Raw genomic sequence first — 21,712 nt, 5'->3', positions numbered from 1 at the left:
ACCAATTTTTCAATGAGAATTCTTTGTTTGCATCTGGAAATTGAAGCCTTGGATGTTAACATCAGGATAAATGCTGAAGACCTTTTTATTTATAGCCTTACAAGATGGATTGCTAATGTAAGGAGCGTACAGCTGAAAATTGTAATTTATGCAGGATTAGTTGTATCAGGGAAGATGTGGTGTTGATTTACGCAGGAAATAGATGGACAGAAAAAACTTACAGATTTGAAGAGAAACATTCAGTTGATGTTTTAAAATACGCAAATACGTAGCCATCAAACAAAAGTTTTCAAATAAACCTTGAGCCATCTAAATAAGAAGTTGTGGTTTAGGACCTGTTGTATCTATGGAAGATGTTTTTTAGTTTAAGACAAATGTAAAAGGATTAGAATGGTGGAAACCTTGCAGCTGCCACTTTTAGTGGCTTGCTTCTAATACATGCTCAAATCATACGAATTACTGAAGTCCAGTTGAGATTTAATACAAAATTCCCTGTCCTATCTCTTTCTTTACAGACTTGCTACAAGTATTACATGAGCGATGACATTAGCCGTGATTCAGATGGGATGGATGAACAGTGTAGGTAAGTGTACAAAAAGTGAAATAACACCCACAGGTCTTCTGGTTTGGGTGGGGTTTTTTTCTTTGCAATAATGAAAATATTGGCGGATAAAGACCAGTGCATAAGAGTTTAATCAACAATTGTTTCTCATGAAGAAATGCTCAACCCAAAGGTTTTTGTAAATATTTGATTGTTATTTTAGTAATTAACAGGAAAACATTTTATAAAGAAATCCAGTAGTAAACACTTGTAAGAAGTCACATTTTTAACTAAACAGCATGCCACCTTACAGATACTTCAAAGGTGGGGTTAGAATCTGACATTCTAAACCTTGTGAGCAACAGAAATTTACTTTTCCAGATGCACTTTTACTAAAGTACTTCTCTGTCCTTATGTCAAATATCTAAATATGTAATCCAGTCAAAACTGTGTGGTACGTAATGCTTATGAGCTTACTTGTCAGCTACTTTTCAGGTCTTCATTAAAGACTATGCAATCTAGACACAGATTAAAAACCATGTATTTCTTTTTTTTAACACGTGCCTGCAGTCGTAATATACCAGTTAAAGCTAGAAAAACTTAAGCTAATTTATTTTGCTGTAAAAGAAAAAAACTTTTTTTTTTTTTTCCAGAAGAAGCACGGAAAATCAAATTTAATTATTTTTTCTCTTATTTAAAATGGGTGCTGAAATTGTGTTTGGATATTGCTGACCATTTCAGCTTTGTGAACTGTTAATCTAATACCTTAATATTCTGTCTTTCTAACCATCAGTTGAGTGCTTCTCAATCATGCTTTTAATAATGTTTTCAGTTAATGGGTATCTGTTTATCACCTGAATTTTTAAAATGCAAATTCTGTATCAAATAGTGAAAAACGTGTAAGCTTCTCAAATTTGTCACCTTGTTGATACGCAGATAAGACTCATATTTCTTATGTTTTCTTTCAGGTGGTGTGCTGAAGGTGGAAATTTGATTTGCTGTGACTTTTGCCATAACGCCTTCTGTAAAAAGTGCATTTTGCGCAACCTGGGTCGAAAGGAGCTATCGACTATACTGGATGAAAATAACCAGTGGCACTGCTATATTTGCCATCCAGAGCCTTTGTTGGACTTGGTCACTGCATGTGACAGTGTCTTTGAAAATTTAGAACAGTTACTGCAACAAAACAAAAAAAAGATCAAAGTTGAAAGTGAAAAAAGTAAAATATATGACCACACAGTGAAATTTTCTCCAAAGAGAAATAATTCAAATTGTAACGGTGAAGAAAAAAAACTAGATGATTCGTATTCAGGTTCACTAACATATTCTTATAAAGCCCTAATGGTGCCAAAAGACTTACTTAAGAAAACAAAAAAGCTGGTTGAAACTACAGCAAATTTGAATTCTAGCTTTGTAAGCTTTTTGAAAAACGCTGCAGAAAATGTAGAAATGAGCCCAACTTTGCAACTTTGTCAGTTAAAAGCTTTTAAATCTGTGTTGAGTGACATGAAAAAAGCTCATCTGGCACTAGAAGAAGGTCTGAACCTGGAGATTCAAGCTTTGAATGTTAAAATCAAAGATAAAAATACCAAAGAGAAAAGAACTGATGTTAGATCAGAAAAAAATGAGGTGAGAAAAGATGAAGGAAAGGAACACGTGGCATCGAAAGGGGATGACGCTGTAAAGACACAGAAGAAAGTGTCAGAACGGCCTGGCAGTGAGCCCATGGATCAAAGTGTTCCAGCAGTGGAACAAGCAGATAACAAGCGTGCTTCTGGTGAAGATAAAAGGTCTGGCAGAAATGAAGAACCTCAGTATGAACCTAATAGTACAGAGGCTTTAGACATGGATATAGTGTCCATTCCCTCATCTGTTCCTGAAGATATTTTTGAGACTCTAGAATCTGCTATGGAGATCCAGGGTACGTCAGATGAGACAGACAATGGAAATACGGGAACAGATCACGAGACTCTAAATTCAAATACAAAATCGAACACTCCCGTGAAAGATACCAAAGGTGGTACTAAGTTAAAGTCATCGGCTAAAGGAACAAAAGAGTTGATTGTAAAATTGACTCCTGTTTCGCTTTCAGAGTCTACAGTTAAAGCTGAAGATCAAGACAGCAATCTGGAAAAGGGAAGTAAGGATGCTGACGCAGTACCTAGAGCAGAAAACTGTGATTCTGTAAAACAAAATCATACTGCTGGCAGTGAACTTCCCACGGAGAACGAAACCGTCTCACTTGCAGAAGAATCGGATCTCAGGAGATCGCCGCGCGTGAAGACCACACCTCTGAGGCGCCAAGCAGACATCAGTCCTTTAACGTCAAATTCAGAAGAAGATAGCAATGACACATGTAATGACAAACGTAAGAGAAAATCATCAAAACAACCGAGGAGGAAAAATGATAAAAGAAATTCATCGGACAGTACTGCTGATGGTCCTAGCCCTAATAAACTTTCTAAATCAAAAAAGCCATATGTATTAGATCATAGCTCAGATTCCGATGAGATGCCAGCTGTTCTTAAAGAAGTAGCCATGATGAGTCACAGTTCTTCAGATATTGATAGCAATAGTGAAGCACCAACAAATGATAAGAAGACTTCAAATTTTCTAAAGAATTCACCAGTAAAGGATGAAAACGGAAAACGAAAACGAAAAAGTTCCAGTTCTGGTTCAGATTTAGATGCTAAAAGAGGCAAATCAGCTAAAAATTCTGCTGCTGCTAAAAAGAAACGCCAAAACTATTCAGATTCTTCAAACTACGATTCTGAGTTAGAAAAAGAAATAAAAATTCTGAGTAAAATTGAGTCTGCCAAAAAAGCTAAGAAAAAATACTCACGGAAAGAAGATAGTTATGATTCCTCTGAAGAAGAGCAGAGGAAAAAAGTAAGTAGTAAGAGAAAGAAAGATTTGAGGAAACAGAGAGATAAGTCTTCTGAAGATGACGATGCTGAAAAGTCTTCCCCGGAGAAGGAGAGTAATCATTCTTCTAAAGATAAAAAAGTCGGTAAACGGTCAGCTGCTAAGGAAAGGATAAACAGAGACTTAAAAGAAAAGACTGTAAAGGGAAAGCACGATGAGTCTTCTGATGTTGAGAAGTCTTTACTGGAGAAAGAGGAGAGTTGTCCTAAAGGTGAAAAGCCAGCTAAAGTTAAGAAGAGCAAGGATTCGAGAAAGAAAAAGGCACAGGAAGATTCTTCTTCAGAGAGTACTGAGAAATCTGCAAAGAAAGAGCATGATTTTGAGTCTTCAAAAGACAGATTCAAGAATAAAAAAGGATCAGAAAGCAAAGCGAAGAAATCTGAAAAATTGAAAAAGAAAAGTTACAAGAAAGAGCAAGATGATTCCTCTTCTGATGTTGAAAAGTCATCTCCAGAGAAAGGAAGCAGCAATTCTTCTGAAAATGACAAAACTAAAAATGAACCAGTGTTTAAAGAAAAGCAAAGGAGAAATTTAAGAGAGAGAGTGTCTAAAAGAGTACAGCATGATTTATCCTCTGATGCTGAGAAATCGCCCCTAAAAGAGGAGAGTTTTTCTGAAGATGCTGTACGGAGTAAAAAACAAACTGAAACTAAAGAAAAGAAAAAAATAAGTCTCAAAAAGAAAATCTCCAAGAAAGAACAGAATGACTCGTTGTCCTCTTCTGATGAGGAGTCTTATGAAGACAGTAAGAAAAAGATGAAAAGAGGGTCAGTGAAAGAAAGTAAAAAGAGTAAATTAAAAAAGAAGGTGGCTTTCACTTCCTCTTCCTCATCTGATAAGGAAGAAAATTACGAACAGAATTCAACAGGTGATGGAAGCAGTGATGAGCAGAAAATTATGCCAGTGACCGAAAACTTAATGCTGTCTGCTGGTACAGGATTTTGTCAGTCATCAGGTGTGCAAAAGTTGTTCGCCTACACCCATTATTAATATACTAATAGAGGAAGTTTGTAAGATGGGGGTAATATGTAATAATCTAGAAGTGAAAATATTCCTATGTAGGTAACTACACATCTACACATTTGCAGCCCATTAGGTTTTCTGATACTGATTTGGAAGCACCCATTTCAATTTGTGCAGCTTGTCACTTGCGGAACAAAGGGTGTCGCTGTAAATGGAGAGGCTTGAGAAGCTTTGGTCTGAAATTCCAGCCGGAATTTTCTTGCAGCACAGCTTTCAAAAGCCTGTTCCTCTCTTTTAGCTGCCCAGGTACTCTTTAGCGGCACCTGGTTTTAAGCAGCAGGTATCTAGTGAACTCAAATCTGTCAGCTCATGGTTATGCAGTAGACATGACTCTGAAGATTTTTGGCATTGTAGGATACCTTTTAAAAATCAGGTAGATGATCTTTGTGCCTCACAAGACCCGTGTAGCTTTAGAGCAGCTGGTGGTGTTTAACAGAAATCTGTCACCATTTATTGTGTTTGTAGCAGGTTTAATAGTAATAATTCTTTTTCTTCCCAAGGTAGAACTACTTCACCAGTGTCTTATATCTTTAGGAAATCAGAAAGAAATTCAGAACTGCTGAATTTGAACACTTGGTTTTAAAGAACTTAAAAAAGGAAGGGTGGTTTTCACATCACACAGACAGTACACGTGTTTTTAATAAATGAACTTTCAACTAGAAAAAATGAAATCTATTTGCTATGACAGGTAAATTGTTTCCGATTTGTTTACTTCTAATGGTGTTTCATAGAACTGTCTGTACAGGACTTTACTATAACTGTTGGCTCAGATACAGTAGTTTGCAAAGCTGCAACTAAACAAAATTGAACAAAACAGCAATGTGTTTATTAAGAAGGGACATTTTTGGTTTCCTGAAAAGCCCTTGTAGGCAGACACTAACTGCAAAATGAGATGATTGTTATTTGTAATTTCTTTGGAAAAAAAGCCGACAAAACAAACAACACCCACCCCCCCCAACACAAACAAAACATAATGTTCCTCCTTTTTTCTACTGGCTTGATGCTGACCCACTTCTTCCCTAAGTTTTCCTGTAGTTTAGTTTCTGGAGAGTTATTAATCTTTGCAGGTGCAAAGGTTCCTTTTCACAGGTGCTGTGCTGCTTTGGATTTAGAGCCCTGTAAGAAACCAAAATTTGATTAATGGTGTTTTGCATCATTGTAGAGTAACAGTTGGAAAATAAGTTTATTATTCTGCATCTTATACAGCCCTGTAATGTTTGTTTTTCAAGGTCCTCTGATGAAATAAGTTTAGTTGCATCTCTGTGCGTGTAATACTGGGACTTGTAGGGCTTTTCCTTGATCACTGCCAAGACAGTGATTTCCTCAGTGATGCCACTGCTGGGGGACATTGCAAATAATGAATAGTTTACATACTAATGCACTAGTGTCTTCCCATGGCTGTTAAAACACTCCCCAGAGACAATTGATAATATGCAGTGACAGTAACCTACATGCAACAATTCTCAGCAGCACTGGGCCATCACAGAAAAATGCTTTAAAATAAAATTGCTCACGTACAATCTGTGTTCATAGACTCGGTGTTGAAATGGCCCAGCAGGAAAAAGTTGGTTGTAATCTATCAAAAGGTGTCTGAGGCAGCGGCAGTGATTGTTTTATTTGCAAGTCACAAGTGGAAAGATTGGATAATTGTTGGATGGGAGAGATGGATAACAGTGTACAAATTGGAAAAATGCGATGGTGATGTGGGATGATTGATAGTAGAGTTAGACTGGGAGAAGTGGGTTGGCTTAGCCTGGAGTGAGTGGTGAGTCTTAATTACTAGAAGTGGTGAGTCTTAATTGCTGTCTTCTAATCACCTAATCACCAAGAGTGATGGACTTTGTGTGATCACGTCTTACACAGTCCTGTAAGACATCTGGCCAGTGGTAATTCCAGGACAAGCGTACGTTAAACCAACTTGGGGCAAGCGTCTCGCAGCCTGGTTTTAGTCCACTCCCCACAGATGGAAAATGGAAGTTGAAATTATGAACAAGGGGATCTCAGTTCATGAGGATTTTGAGGTCTCTTCCTAAGCTTAATTTTATTAACTAGCATATTTGATTGACTTCTATGCGAGTCAGAAGAAGAAGAGAAAAGAAAGGGGAAAGGCCTGGGAGTATGCTTAGAAATAATCTGAGGTCCTCTCAGTTCAACCAGGAGAGCGCAGAGGAGCTGTAAAGGCAGGTATCCTACTGTGCTGTTCTTTTCAGTACGTGTCCCATGCTGTTGGTTTTGATGTGCTTTCCATATGAGGCAGCATCCACGTGGTGCAGCTGAGTTTTGGTATTTGCAGTAAGGTTGGCACGTGTAGTTTGTAAAACACGTACTGTGAAAACAAAAATAGGCAAGGATTATTGTTCTCGAGTACTTCCTAATGGCTGCATAGCTCCTAAGTTTGGTAAGCGATTCTGTGATATATTTGTTTGGGCCTGCTTTTCAATTTGCACAAATACAGTAGTGGAGTATTTGAAATGGAGTTAATAACTTAGGAAACTTAATTTCTGAATCCTAGGTGGAGTATTCAGTCTCTGTATGTTTTGGTGTAAAAATCCAAATTTCACAGTATGTTATAAGGAAAGAATTGCAAGTTATGTGTAGTAGCGAGCATAAGGTGGATAAAAGTGCTGCTAGATGCTTTTATTAATAAAAATAATTATTCTTTTATGTTAGGATAGGTAACTGTCTTTTTTGTTTACTAGTAGAAAAGTGGTGGTGTTACCAAGCTATTTTTACGTGGGGATTCTTGGTAGAGACATAGTTCATGTGCTGCGTTGTTTATGGCTGATTTTACATGTCATGTGTTCATGTTTTCTGGTTTTTTGTTTCCCCTTCCTCCCCCAGGAGATGAGGGAGAGACTAAATCAAGGGCTGTTCCAATGGAGGAGGAGGAAGATGATGATGATGACGATCCTGAGAATAGGTATGATACCATCCATAAGGACTTAAAAAAGATTATAACACACCCTAGGCGTGGGCGCAAACCGGCACAACGGAAGAGCAAGCAGGTTGTAAAAACCTCGACTGCCTGCCTTGTAAAGACTCACTCACGGGCTTCCTGCAAGTTTGAACAAGGGGCCAGAAAACAGAGGCCAAAATCCAGAAAAGCAAAGAAAGTATTTAGTTAGCTAACACACCTTGCATAGGGTGTGTTATAAATGCACTGCAGCACTGTCCGTTTGCTGTTCCCATTGAAAGCGTGAGATTTGTGACAAGTATCTCATTCAGGAAGGTAAATACCTACTTCTGATAAATGTGAATTTCAGCTAGTTACGTGAACAGAAGGTAAAAATTTGCATCTGTGCAGTATGCAGTGCTAAAATATTTTCCGATCAAACTTGGTTATTACTGTTAAATAGTTTGCTTTTTTTAATTAAAACACCTTTTCTCAATAAAGAGAAAGCACAAATGTGGAGAAAACAGTATTAGGTGTTTTCAGCTGTTAATTAAACTGAGTTTTAATCCACTAAAGAATACCTGAAGTGACTAATGTGATAGTTAAGGCCCTGATTCTACAAGCACTGTGCATAGGCTTAACTGGCATTGGAGAGATTCATTCTATATATAAATTTTAAGTCTCTGCATAGGTATTTTCAGAATTGTGGCTTATATGTATTGCTTCAGTTTCAAGTTCAATAAAAATGAATCTATGTAAGATATAGTTAGTTAAGACATGTCATATTTTACCAGTACCATTGTAGTTATCAAAAGTAGCCTGGCTAGAAAATGTAAAAGCTTCATTTCCTAATGAGTGAATGCACAACATGAGATATTGCTCAATTATGAGCCTCAGTTTCTTTTCGGAAGTTACTGTAGTTAGGCTAAAGAGTTGTTCAACAAATTTTTATACAGTATTTCAGAAACTGATTTTTTTCTGCCACATAGCATGTATGGGACCAGCTTCGTAGCTTTGCACAGTTGCTGATGGCATCTTTTTCTGCTTCTGAGCCTTACTAGTTTAGAATACGGTATCTTTGATTCACAGAGTTGTATGTTTTGATCTATGGCTGAAGTAAATTTCAAAACACTGTTTTACATCCTTTACGGACCTCAGTTTGGCATCAAAATGTTGCTACTGATGTAGTTCTTGCTTGTTTTGAGATTCATCAAATTTAATTGAATAATTTAGCTTTTAAAGAAAGATGCTCTTTAGGGACTTTACAGCACAGGGTCATAAGCAGAACATGTAAACATTGGTAATATGAGACTTTTTTAAAATGATGCTTTAATTTCAGTCCTGTTTTGATTTTTTTTCCTTCTTTTTTGTTTGTTTCATAAGTGTTTCTGGTTGATAACTAAGCCAATGCACTTTTGTCAAAGTTCAGTGTTTACCATACAAATTTACTGACAGATCTTAATTATTAGTTTAAGAGCTATATTGGGAAATGAGTTAACCCAATTGATAACAAACAAATCAGTAATATGAATTGGGGGTTTAAAAATCAGTTTCTGTACTTTGTTTTTAAGCTGAATCTTTGTTGAAGTTTTTATTTAGGGACTATTTTGAATATATATTTATGAGATGGGGAGGTATTTTGTCAATAAACAGTTTTGTCGACCTTCAGACATGTTAACTGGTAACTGCAGTCTAATTTTACATTCATCACGTGTTGTACTCGGCACCAAAATCGGATATATAAAATGTAAAAAGATGGAACAAATTTCAAGAAGTTAAAAGCTTGTTCTTCTGTTTACTCAACACAAAGTGTTTAAATAGTTTACCTACTATTCAGATAAGTTGCCTATTTTCTTCCAGGCCAAAGAGGGTACGTAGTACCTACCGGGTATTTGTAGTGTGGGAACTCTCATGTTTGCAAGTCTCTAGTTTAGATGTTCTGTTATTTGCATACCTTTGGATGTGCATGACATGAATTTTAATAGTCTTGAAATCATCTTTGCCAAAATGCAATATCCAATTGGGTCGTCATACGACATATAGTGCTGTATTCTTTCATCTTATGTTGTGTAATTATCTATTATTGGTCCTTCTGATCTTTTAAATGGTACTGTTTAATATGTTTGCAGTAGTTTTGTTTATTAAGAAGTCAATAGTGTATTTAATGCAGAATGCCTTTAAGTATTTGATGGTTGCAATAAATTTTTGTAAAACGTTTTTCTTGTCCAAGCATTTAATTTAATACAACTCTGACAGCTGGAAAATCGGACTGTTTCGGCAAAAACAGCACAGTATTTAGAACAAGGTGTTTGGCAGTTTTTACTAATTTTTTTTCAAACATGTATGACATTTCATCCAAATATTTGTCTCTCATAATAGATTTTAAATGGCTCTAAATTTTTTAGTAGTCTACCAAAGGCCCGTTTAATTCAGTAGTGCTCTAGCTGAAAGGATGGTGGCTTTTATTAGCCACATAAAAATGTCCTTCCCCCCCACCCCCAAAGGCTTGTTTTGGGCAACCTTATTTCTACATGTAATTAGTAGGTATTTATGAACACTACGTGTGAGTTGATACAATCTAATTGGTAATAATACATCACGATAATTAACTAATATTTAAAATTAATTACTTTTAAAGAAGAAAAATTATTTTTACAGTGGTAGAATTGTCTCACCAAGATTTTTGACAATCTATAAATGAGTCCGTTGTATTGGCAGTCTAAAATTCATGAACAAGAATGGTGCAAATTATCGTGTGGACTTGACTCCACGTCATGAGAGGCTGCACCTACTATTCCTTTTGTGCTGCAATGTCTGAAGGATAATTTAAAGTAGTCCTATTGGATGACTAAGCAACCCAGGGGTAACTTCCAGTTTGCCTATCTCGTTTTAAAAATGTTTTCTTTCAGCATAAGTTAAAAAATACATAGTAACCAATTCATTATTGATAAATGTATATTGTTGGTGTCATGCTTACTAAGGTGAGATATTTTAATCCTCATATAAAATTATACATATATACCGATACTTTGTTCTAGAGTTGGTTTATATGTCCTGGTTGAGATTACAGTCCCATTCCGTAAGGCGCTGTATAAATACGTGTTGGGAAAATGTCCTTTATACAAATCTCACAATGTGTGTAGATAAGATGGAGCGGGGTTAGGCAACGTGACGTGCTCAAGGTCACAGCAGCGCCGTGGCAGAAGTGAATGAAATGCAGGCGCTGTTTGTTTGGGTTTTTTTCTTCTGCTACCTGCAGTCCTGTGCTGGGGGTCATACTGGGGTATGTGCTGGGGTCTTACTCTGCTTCTTACTTAGATTTGTTTAGTCTTCAATTATTACATCTGGGTGGCCAAGAATATATTTTGTGTCCTTGATCTGAATAAATATTACGGCATCTTTTGATTTTCATGGGTTTCTCTGGAAGAATGCGAGCAAGGGAGTTTTCACACTATGATGCCTTCTTTTTCTTGGTACTTGCAGTTTGACGTTAACGCAAATATTAAAGTGGTAAAGCTAGCATATGAAGTTTCTTAGCTTAGAAACCTGGTCACTTTATATGGGTTTATATCTTAAAATAGAAATGTGATATGTTATCCTAAGCCACATCTAATTTAATTTAAAACCAGTTTCCAGAGTCGAGTACTCAATTTATTCTAATTCATATAAGCCGTTTGTTACATCAGTCATTTGTCAGATGCATTTACAAGGCTTAATCTGGTGCGTTCTAATATTGCTTATGCTTTTGATTCCTATCAGATACGTAGTTACATTAAAAATAGGAATCTTTTTAATTCTGAACTTGTGTGTGTGTCTTGCATTTTTAGCCTAGCATCATACCAGTAGAACGCGTTGAAGAGAATGTAGCTTTTTTCACTGAACAAACAGTTCCATCTCAGTTTGATTCAAAGTGGTTGAATCTTTATGCTAGCTAAAAAATGTCTCATTTTTGATCTCGGAGTATAAAAGCAATTATAAAAGCTTATTAATCAATATTATTATTAATAATTGATTAGAAACTAGTAAGTTTACTCAATCTGGTTGGTCGTTACGGTGGTGTTTAGTAGGTGTTTAGTAGGAAAATAACAGCATCTTCTGTTTATGCATAATAGATTTTGTGCATGGTATTTTTAGGTGAATGGTACATTTGCTGGTTTCCCCCCTCTCCCCCCTTAAAAATTACTTCCTAAAAGAAAAAACAAAAATACATGTCTTCTTTCGTTAAGAACCAAAATCAACCTTTGTTTAAAAATATGTAATTACATTTTTAAAGGTGACTTGTCTGAAAGGTAAGTATTGGTATCCATGTACAAGTTGTGTTAACTTTGCTAATGCAATTGAGGACAACCCAAAATAAGTCAAAGGCAGTATTACTAGGCAGTACGTTCAGGACTGAATTTTAAAATTTTGCAGTTCTTTTTAGTGTTTCTACTTTTTTTCCTCTTCCAAAAGAAAACTTTGGTGATGATACTGTTATTTTTTTAAACAAGAAAATTAGCCAAACTGCTGTTGTCTGCATTTCTTGGAGTAGGATTCAAGGTTAATAATTGATGTTAAAAGCTTTTAAAGAGACACCAACCTGAGATATTCCAAGCATTTAATTTTTGAAGAAAAATTCTTCTGACCATTAAGAGATGGCCTTAATTTCTTGTATAAGGAGCTATTTATTCTTGTTGCTATTATACATGATGTGACGGGTTTTAAAAAACAAACACAAAACAACAATGCAAGAAAACTAAGTCCCTTTTTCAAATCCTCTGCAAGGACCTAATGCAAAAAACATTTGGAAGAGAGTGTTACTTATTTATGGACTTGTAAAGTTTTCTTTGGGTGCACACGGTGATCTGTTGGTATATATGGAATTGCCAAGAGCACTGCATTTTAAAGTTTTAAACAGCTATTTCTTTGCAAGCCATTTCTCAAAAGAGGGGGTTGTTTTGGATGCTGATGGATGACTCACTGAGCAATCTTAAATATTTATTAAACCATTTAACTTCCATCTTTTAATTATAACTGAATATACATTAGTGGTTAGAGTCTTTTCGGAAAATATACTACCACTCAAAAACTAGAAAATATTCTATGAAGTGTTAAGAAAGATACTGTGGGAAAATTCCCTTTGAAGAGTTCCTTTGTTTTAGGGACACGTTACATTCTGAAAAATGAAATACACATTCTTTAAAACCTGTTCTGTAGTGCTACATAAATGTACCGGTTTTCTGATCTATAAGAAGCTGTACTTAAGAGATCACTGTTCCTTTGCCATTTCCAGGTGAAGCCTAGATTGTGGTTCGGTTTCATGGGTTTTGAACTATTATTTTGACTGGTATAAAAGCTTTCCCGTTCTGAACTATGTGCATACAGTAGCCATTAGTTCTCCTGAACGGCAAGACAGACCAGATATGACCTGGAAAAAAAAAATCTTTAAAAATTGACAGCCATGGAATGAAAACTATAGTATTTCTGATATTTATATGAGGAGGGCCTAGTTTCATTCTTTCAGGTTTTTTTTTTTCCCCTGGAAGTACAAGTTCTCAGATAAGTCCACTATTTTCCTATGCGTTTCTCTTACCATTTTATATTTTGCCTTGGATAGATTCGTATAAGATTTTTTTTATGTTGCCAGGGCATGTAAAGAAATCGTTTCTCCATGGTAACTTCTTGTCTTTTAGCTGAAAACATTCTTGTGCTGAAATGAAACTGTGAGGAGCTGAGGGAACAGTTTGGGGAACAGGAAATAAGGTCGTAATTTTTCTTTGAAGTTCCAGTCCCGTAATGCTTGATGAAACTTCTGTGTGTGTATGCGTATATACACATACACGTTTTTTTGCTATAGTTGCTATAAGGCAAGTGCTTGTAGTTATACGAGGGATTCAGAGTGGGTCTTTTTCCCGAGGCACTTAATATCGGTTCAGTTGGGACATCATGAGTTGCTTCAATCACTACAGCATCTCCTTTGCAGTAGGGTGGGAGCCCAGGCAGTTAGAACGGTAACACCGTTGAAGGCAAGCTATGGGTAATAAATTTTTTTTTTTTTTAATCTGTGAGGTAGTGCATTTGCAATAAATTTTTCTCCTTCTTTAAAATATGCATTAAGTGATACAGTGTTTTTAAAACTATTACTATGTACATAGACATTAGTCATGTAGATCAGTGCCTCAGGAAATTGGTCTCATTGATTTAAGTCAAGTAAGCACGATAACTGTTTTGGGGGGCAATGATTTGAGTATTAGGATTTGGTCTGCACCATCTTCACGTTCTTTTAATGTTAGTTGATATAGGCGCCTATCCCGGAACTGACGAGAGTCCATCCAAATAGACCATTAATAAAATGAAATGTTTAAGTTTGTACATTTTGTAGCAATCTCCAGTCTTGCTGTAAAGCATGAAACTTCTTTTTTAAGAAGCATTATAGAGATAAGCTTTCTTAAAAGCAAGTTAACACGTTACATTTAACATGAGGGATTTTTGCTGATATATCCTGTCTTACCACAGTGACTTTTCGTCATGTCTTTTTTTTTGTTCAGCTTTCAACCCTTTTTTTGAAGTTCTGAATGGTATAGGATTACACTTATCGTTCATAGATTTACTTGAACAGTGGAATAAATAGTTTTTTCTGTTTTACTTCAAAGAATTGCCAAGAAAATGCTTTTAGAAGAAATCAAAGCCAATCTTTCCTCTGATGAGGATGCATCTTCAGATGATGAATCGGATGAAGGGAAAAAGAAAACTGCAAAGCAAAATGAAAACACGGCAGATGATGGTGAGCACCAAAAAGCATCTGGGAAAAAGTGGTGCTGTAGCGCCTGTCATAATTTCAAAGGTCACTTGGGAAAATCATAATTACTAAAGTTTCTTCAGTTTTCAACAAAAAAATGTCATTGATGTTGATAGGTAGTTGCCAAATAGAGGCCAGTGTACATGATCATGAGGATTATCATCTCTTTTACTCTTCTGTAAGTGTGGTTTTTTGTTAATAGCCTGGTTTTTGTAGCCAGTTCAGAAGTCTTAGGGATTTGTGAGGAATAATCTATACAGAACAGTAAGATGTGCAAATGCACGGGAGAGATTTGACTAACATATACAGTCACTGGAACAGACATTCCAAGTGTTCAGGCAGTGTAAAATATTTAAAATTTGAAGGAACCAACACTATATTGGAAAAGCACAGAATTTAGCCTAAGCTAATTCAGATTTTAATTCTTAAAAAATGACCAGTGTGCATGTTGTACTGCCTCTTATCTCTGACAGAAGAGAATGAAAAGGAAGATAATTCTGAATCGGAGTCAGAGGAAGAGGAATCAAAGAAGCCCAGGTACAGACACAGGCTGCTGAGGCACAAGCTGACAGTGAGTGACGGAGAATCTGGTGAAGAAAAAAAGGTGAAACGGAAAGACAAAAAAGAAGGCAAGCGCAGAAATAGAAGGAAAGGTTCGTAATCTAAGCGTTTTTTATCACTTGCTTCTATAAAATTAAGTCCAAAGCATGTTGGAGTGGAGATCTGAAACTATGTAATTTTAAAATCTCTGTATAAATGTCCTTGTGTATTAAATCCAGAATTCTCTTACCTGTGTTTGATAAATAGTTTACTGTAAGATGTTGGATACAGTTGTGACTCTCTTTACTTACTGTAACCTCTGCGTTGGATTAATCTTGTTGAGTCTTAGAATATTAATCTTAAATAACAGAGGCAAGCCCAGTATGTCCAATTTGTGCAAGTCGATCTTGTCCTTTATGCAATTTCCATCTTTGACTTGGACTGTTAGTTGGCCCTTGTGCATCAGAAATTTCTCCACCCTAGGATTTAAATGTTGCAAGCTTTAGTTGGACACCAGATGGCACTGTGAAATGAGGCTTGACTTGGATTTTTCATTTTCATTGTTGCACGCAAGAACAAAGGATCTGTCAGCCAGTTGCATTTAATCATTTGTGCAGAGGAGGAGAGCGATAGTACTGGTAAGTGCTTACTGCCACCTTGGTCCGTGTGGGTTGATAGTGTTTCACGACCGGTGGCAGTAAGGGTGCGCAGTACTTTCCTCTTCAAAGGGTTGCGCTAATGCCAGCCCTCTGTCACGGTGTTCCCCAGGCTAAAAGATGCAATGCGATTTGTTATCGTTTTCCTTCGTGAAAAACGCTCATTTTTATCTGAATGTGTATTTGCACTTTTCCTCCCTTATGGAATTACAACTGTACCAACAACATTTCTTTCAATAAAATTAATTGTAAATTACAGTGGCAGAATGCAAGTAAGATGCAGCCAGACTAATTCTCAGCATTCTTCAACGTCTTTTGAGTTCAGTAGTCTCAAGTAGAACAATGTACTTTATTTCAGCTCGCTGTTTTTCAGCCCTATGTTATTAATATTACATTTCCCTATATACATAGGGAATACATATACATACATTTCCCTGTATACATATCCTTGTTTTATGCCTCGTTATTCGTAAAACAGTTAAGCTTTCCACTGTGTTCAAGGCCAAACTGAAATTATAAGGGTGCTAGATGGCATGTTGGTCTTAACTACCTGTAAATGCCAGTGGTAACTTCTAAAAGTAGTTATGGAAGTATTACCTAATGCTGTTAGGTTAGGTGTACTTTTAATTGTCTTTTGAGTCAGTTTTAAAGTTGCATTACCTGAAGAAACCTCAAGCCATAAATGCAGTAATGTAATTGCATGTGTTGTTAGTAAATAAGGGTTGTTTGCACGAGTTGTGAAGTATGATTCACGTAAAAAATTTGAAACAAAAGTTTCTGTTTAACTAAAAATCATCTTTTGTTTTCTGAAATTCTGTACTGTTCCTCATTGTGTTCTCTCCTTCTCACCCACTGTCTTTGAAATGTGACGCTTTCTGGTATAACACTTTCTGTCATTTGCTTGTAAACTATACTAGATGTATTCTGCATAAAGACCTCAAGTCTTGGTGGCATAATGTGCCATCTATCAGGACTCAGTGTTATGTGTTGAGCTTTTCCACTCTGTACCCCTTATATTCCTGTGCTTCTTATTAGGATGTTTAACGGGTCCCATACTGTCTGAAATGAACTTTTACAGTGCTTGTTGATCGAAAGCAGTTTCTTGTATAATTAGAAGATGTGTAATGTTGCTAACTTTGCAATAATATTAAACATGAAATCATAATTTATTTTTAAAGTGAGCAGCGATGATTCAAATGACTCCGAGTTTCATGAGTCTGCAGTTAGTGAAGAAGTCAGTGAGTCTGAAGATGACCAACGTCCAAGAACAAGGTATAAATAAAACTTAACTGTGCTTGTCCTGTGTTTGGGTTTTGGTTTTTAATAGTGCAATTTAGGCAGTGAGATGGTAAAAGTTGAAGACTTTGGATCAGTCCTTAAAACCTTTTCTGAGACTTGTCTATAATTTGCTATCTGCTAATTAACTTCACAGCAAATGTGAGAATTTTGAGTTTGTACCACAGTATGTGGTACACAGCAATTTGATGAGCCAGTGCAAAAAAAGATTAACAAAAAATGAGTATTTTTATGCCAAATATGTCAATGTCAATTGAGGAATGGTGGATTGCAGTAGAAAACTAATACTTAACAATTCTGCAATTCTTCAGGGTTGTCTGGAATAGACGGTTGCTATGTGTGTCCAGCGGGTTGAGGGGGAGGAAGGAATTTGGAAGTAGACCCCTGATTGCACGAAAGGGGTATATATTCTATTAATTAGCAATGTAGTTCATGCACCTTTTTAATCACTGTTTTCCAGTGAGGCAATGAATTATTATTGTTAATCAGTAATACTGCCTTTTTTTTTTTCTTTATAGGTCTGCCAAGAAAGCTGAGGCGGAAGAAAACCAGCGTAGTTACAAACAGAAAAAGAAACGAAGGCGTATAAAGGTTCAAGAGGATTCTTCAAGTGAGAACAACAACAAGGTACTATATTGTGTTTTGAATTAATAAATGGGAAAAGGAGTTCCTGTCTCTTCTGCCAACTGCTTTGGGACTTCGGTATCTCAAACAGCTCTGTACAAAGTACAGTAAAAAATTATAATTTTTCTCAGTGTTAATTCAGTGCTAAAGTTTGTAAAATGGCACCATTAGGGAGAAAAAACATTGCATTTAACTAAAACCATTTGCTCTCTAGATCTTGATAAAGATGCATGATATCTTTTCAGTAAATGAATTTTTTAAACTAAATGTAGAACATGACACAAATAATAGATTAAGGCTTTCCTAGTATTATGATTTCTTTTCATGTGGTGGAGTAGGTGATAGCTGACCTGATCTAGCACCATTAGAACAGAAAACCAGTTCTTTATTAATAGTACCTTCAGTACTGCTTTTGCACAACTGAGCTTTTCTTTAATATCTCAAAATACATTATAGTTAACAGGGCACTTCTTTTGTCATGCTGGCTAACTTGATTTTTAAAAAAGTATCTTTTTCCTTATGAGCGAAACTCCACCTATGTATATAAAAATTTGGGGGAGCTTGTCTAAAAATGAAGGACTTGATGCTCTGTGCCGTAATTTTCTTGCTAATACGTAATTTGTTTAATTTGTAATAGAGTAATTCTGAGGATGAGGACAATGATGATTCAAAATCTCCTGGAAAAGGCAGGAAGAAAATAAGGAAGATTATTAAAGATGATAAGCTTAGAACAGAAACACAAAATGCACTTAAAGAAGAAGAAGAAAGAAGAAAACGTATAGCAGAAAGAGAACGGGAGAGAGAGAAATTGAGAGAGGTATGTTCTGTTTTCTTTGCAAAATGCTAGGAAATTGAGTTGTTGATGTTTAACATGACATATTTCTACCTCAGTTTAATTTGATAAGTAATTTTAAAAGTACTTATATGTAACTTTGTAAGCCTCAAGTTCTATTTGTAGTTTCCTGCAGGTTAACATTGGTAGGTTTTATTTAAGACTACTGAGATCTTTAGAAAGCTGTTTCAATTGCCTGCTGCTTTACTTTCCATGGGGAAAAGCACTCCTCTGAAGTAACTTGTGATGCATAGTAAAGAATTTAAGGTTTCTTTTCACTAAATAAGTTATGACTTCCAGTTTTGCTAAAGCTAGCGTCTGTCAAATGCTTGGTATTATTCACGTGTGAAACATTCCTGTGGTGCCCCGTTTCTGCTTATAGGTGATAGAGATAGAAGATGCTTCACCTCTGAAATGTCCCATTACAACTAAGCTGGTTTTAGATGAAGATGAAGAAACCAAAGAACCATTAGTGCAGGTTCACAGGAGTATCGTTACCAGACTGAAACCGCACCAAGTAGATGGTAAGGAAGGAGAATGTTTTTTTTCCCCTCCACCAGCACAGCACCTTATGCGACCTGAATTCGAATCATAAGAAAAACTCCTTGGCAGACAAATGCCAGAGTGTCAGGTTTAATGCTTTATTTTTGGGACATCTCAACAAAAGTAACTTAGATCAGCAATACATGGTTCTATTTTACAGTCAGAGCACCTTAGAAATGTAAAGTTGGAAGGACCCTCAGAATCATCTAATTCTCCACGCTGAAGCAGAATCAAATATAAGTTTATCCATTTGATTGAGGAATTAGTGTATTCACTTTTTACAGTTTTCAGTGAAGATTTTAAAATGTCCTAGTATTTTCCTGTCTTTCTCAACAGTTTTTTTTTTTTTCTGACACCTGATGTGATTGCAAATCAAGCCAACTTCTTTCTGTGTTCTGTCTCTAGTGAAGGAGAAAAGGGAGAATAACCAATCATAATTTTCTTCACAGCTCATTCTGTTATTTTAAATTTTCCTCAAAGTTCAGAATTTACAACCTTTCCATTTTAGTAAGAAACTTCTGGAATTGCTTCAGCTCTTAAAGGAAGGTGCCCTGAACCAGTCACAACAGTCAAGTTGAAGCCTCATCTGTGCTGAGTAAAGCACAGTAGAATACAACTCCCCAATAAATATATTGCAAAGAACAAAAAAAAATCACCCATCACACCCTTGTGTTGTTAATGTGTTTTGTTATGTAGCGTGTATTTCCTTTCCTTTTTCAGCTGTCACAGTTCTTGCTTGATTTTTTTTCCTCTTTAAACGTAGGACTTTACATCTGATCTGTCGTGGCAGAATTTCTTCTAGTTGATTTCAGATAATTTTGCTAGTTTACCAAGATCATTTTACTCTTTTCATGAAGTCCTTGCTGCTTTTTGTTCTGTCTGGTCTTCTTTCCCTGTCCCCAAGATTGCAGTCATCTGTGTTCTGCACAGTAATATTTTCTAACCCAGTTGCCACATCTTCAGTGAAAACTGTGAATGTAATTAAGTTCAAGACAAGATCGTCCCACATACAACCCGCTGGACAGAAATGAATCAATAATTACCCTAAGCACTGCTTTTCTAAGAGTTACGGTGATCTTACAGTGATCACACATATCTCTTATCAGATGAACTTTAATAAAATTAATGTTTAATAAGAAAATTTTCAATCGTTTTCTTCAGGTGTTCAGTTCATGTGGGATTGCTGTTGTGAATCTGTAAAAAAAACAAAGACATCTCCTGGTTCTGGATGCATTCTCGCTCACTGTATGGGTCTGGGGAAAACGTTACAGGTAAGAAACAAAAGTCATCTTGTTTTCTGGTCTGTAGCTTGCTCTCAAAAGCTGATCCAGCAAAAGCCAATTTTAATGACTTTCAGAACATAGTAAAACTGTTTCTTAGGCAGTGGCTTGCTGGGGGTTGCTGGAGGAAAAGGTTGGTAAAGAGGTCTTGAGAAAGAAGTTGTGTTTCATAGTATTCAGCTGCGAAAGTTCTGATACACGCTTGTGCTTTCTCTGCTTTTAAAATATCTAAATTTAAATTAGGTAATCCTTGATATTTATGTGAAAAGGTCATATTTAGTTCTCAGTGATGTGTAGCTCCCTTGCAATTCAGAACAGGAAAATACAGCTAGTAGGAGACAGGCTTTTGGAACCTGTGTTTCTAAGACAGTTTAATAATCTTAAGCAGATTGCGGTTTTTACTGTCTTCCTCATTCATGTGTTGCTCCTTAAATTATTTATTTTCCTCAGTGGTTTTTTTGTTTATTTGTCGCACTGATAAAGTAGAGGTTTATCAGGGCTTTTTGTTTGCTTTTGGTTTTTATGCCAGACTTTTAGTGTCTAAAGTCAGATGCTTTGTGTTTTAATATAAACAATGTTTTGCTACGATTCAGACTCTTCTGGGCTGAGGGACGGGGGACATTTGTTTCCTATTTCAGTAACTGTCCATATGTACATTCATATTTTTGGGTCATTGTGCATCACAAACAGTTAAGACCAGAAACTTTCGTTGCCTTGGCAGTTAACTGTAGGGCATATTTTCAACCTCTTTTTCACTTCTTTATTTCTTTTCTTTGCCTTTACGATTCTTTGCTTCCTGAGATCTTCAGGTTCAAGCCTTCATTGTCACTTCAGTGCATGTTCCTTCTCCTTTACACTGCTGAAGACTGCTTTGTAAAGATCTTTAAAACAGAATATTGTAGCACTTCTTAAAAAAACCATTTCCCTATTTCTTTAGTCTGATACAAGTGGCTGTTCTGCCATGTTAGAAGTTGCACAGTGAACAACTTACCATTTCTATTAGTCTTTAAAATCTGAAGCTCAATCCCTATCTTAAAATGTTTCTTCCAAGACTGGTCACCCAAGCAGTGGCTGTAAAACAGTGAAACAAACTCTTTTTGTTGGCCCTCTTATAATCATTACAGGCCTTGGGAGAAGCTTATACCCTTGACCTGCAAGAGGTAAAAGATCAAAAACAGTTTTCTTGAATTCCCTGCATCTCAGTATTCATGCTATGACCTTTTCAGGGTAGTCGGGAGTGTTGAATTCCTTCTGTGTTTGCTTGTTTCCAAATATTGATCAGTCTTCATAAATTTTGGGGATTGCATTTAGCCAGATGTAGCATCTCCACAAATCCTATGAGCAAAGAACTGGGGCGAGTTGCCCGTCTAGCTGCACTGCTGCCCTGTCTCTTCCCAAGAATTCCTTTAGTAGAAGTCATTTGACAGAAGAACCTTTCCCTCTGATTCTGGGAAAGAGAAAGGGAAATTTTTGAGAACGCTGACGAAGAAAGGACTGTAACAACCTTATCTGTGCTTGAAACGGCCCTTGGAAAAGCAGGGCCACTTTGGTCTCCCTGTCGTTGGCCTTCATTGATGCTATGTTTCCTCTTTTCTGGAGGAGGGAGAGATTCCCATATCTTTATCGGGAGACCTGGCTAGTGAAATGAATTGCTGTGAATTTTTTTTCTCTCTGGCTCGAGCTGGATCATTATTAATCTTAACTTGCAGTTTCTGCAGACATTGGAATTGATTAGAACTGATTTCAACTCGGGATCAGTCAGGATCTTCCTGTGCCAGGAG

The 21,712-nt window shown here is 36.4% G+C and overlaps 1 protein-coding gene across 1 annotated transcript in view; it reads left to right on the top strand.

Annotated features, from left to right (window-relative positions):
* ATRX (alpha thalassemia/mental retardation syndrome X-linked) overlaps window positions 1-21,712 on the top strand; it is a 66,723-nt gene that overhangs the window by 10,368 nt on the left and 34,643 nt on the right. The window contains 10 exon segments of the mRNA XM_009890713.1: window positions 516-583; window positions 1,510-4,421; window positions 7,331-7,409; window positions 14,015-14,145; window positions 14,634-14,813; window positions 16,535-16,628; window positions 17,171-17,279; window positions 17,914-18,093; window positions 18,491-18,632; window positions 19,813-19,922. Of these exon segments, the coding sequence (XP_009889015.1) occupies window positions 516-583; window positions 1,510-4,421; window positions 7,331-7,409; window positions 14,015-14,145; window positions 14,634-14,813; window positions 16,535-16,628; window positions 17,171-17,279; window positions 17,914-18,093; window positions 18,491-18,632; window positions 19,813-19,922 (4,005 nt within the window).

This window comes from Charadrius vociferus, unplaced genomic scaffold (genome assembly GCF_000708025.1).
Source record: "Charadrius vociferus isolate BGI_N301 unplaced genomic scaffold, ASM70802v2 scaffold368, whole genome shotgun sequence".
Classification (NCBI taxonomy): Eukaryota; Metazoa; Chordata; class Aves; order Charadriiformes; family Charadriidae; genus Charadrius; species Charadrius vociferus.
Note: the sequence above shows the minus strand (reverse complement) of the source record. Positions and strands in the feature narration are given on the sequence as shown.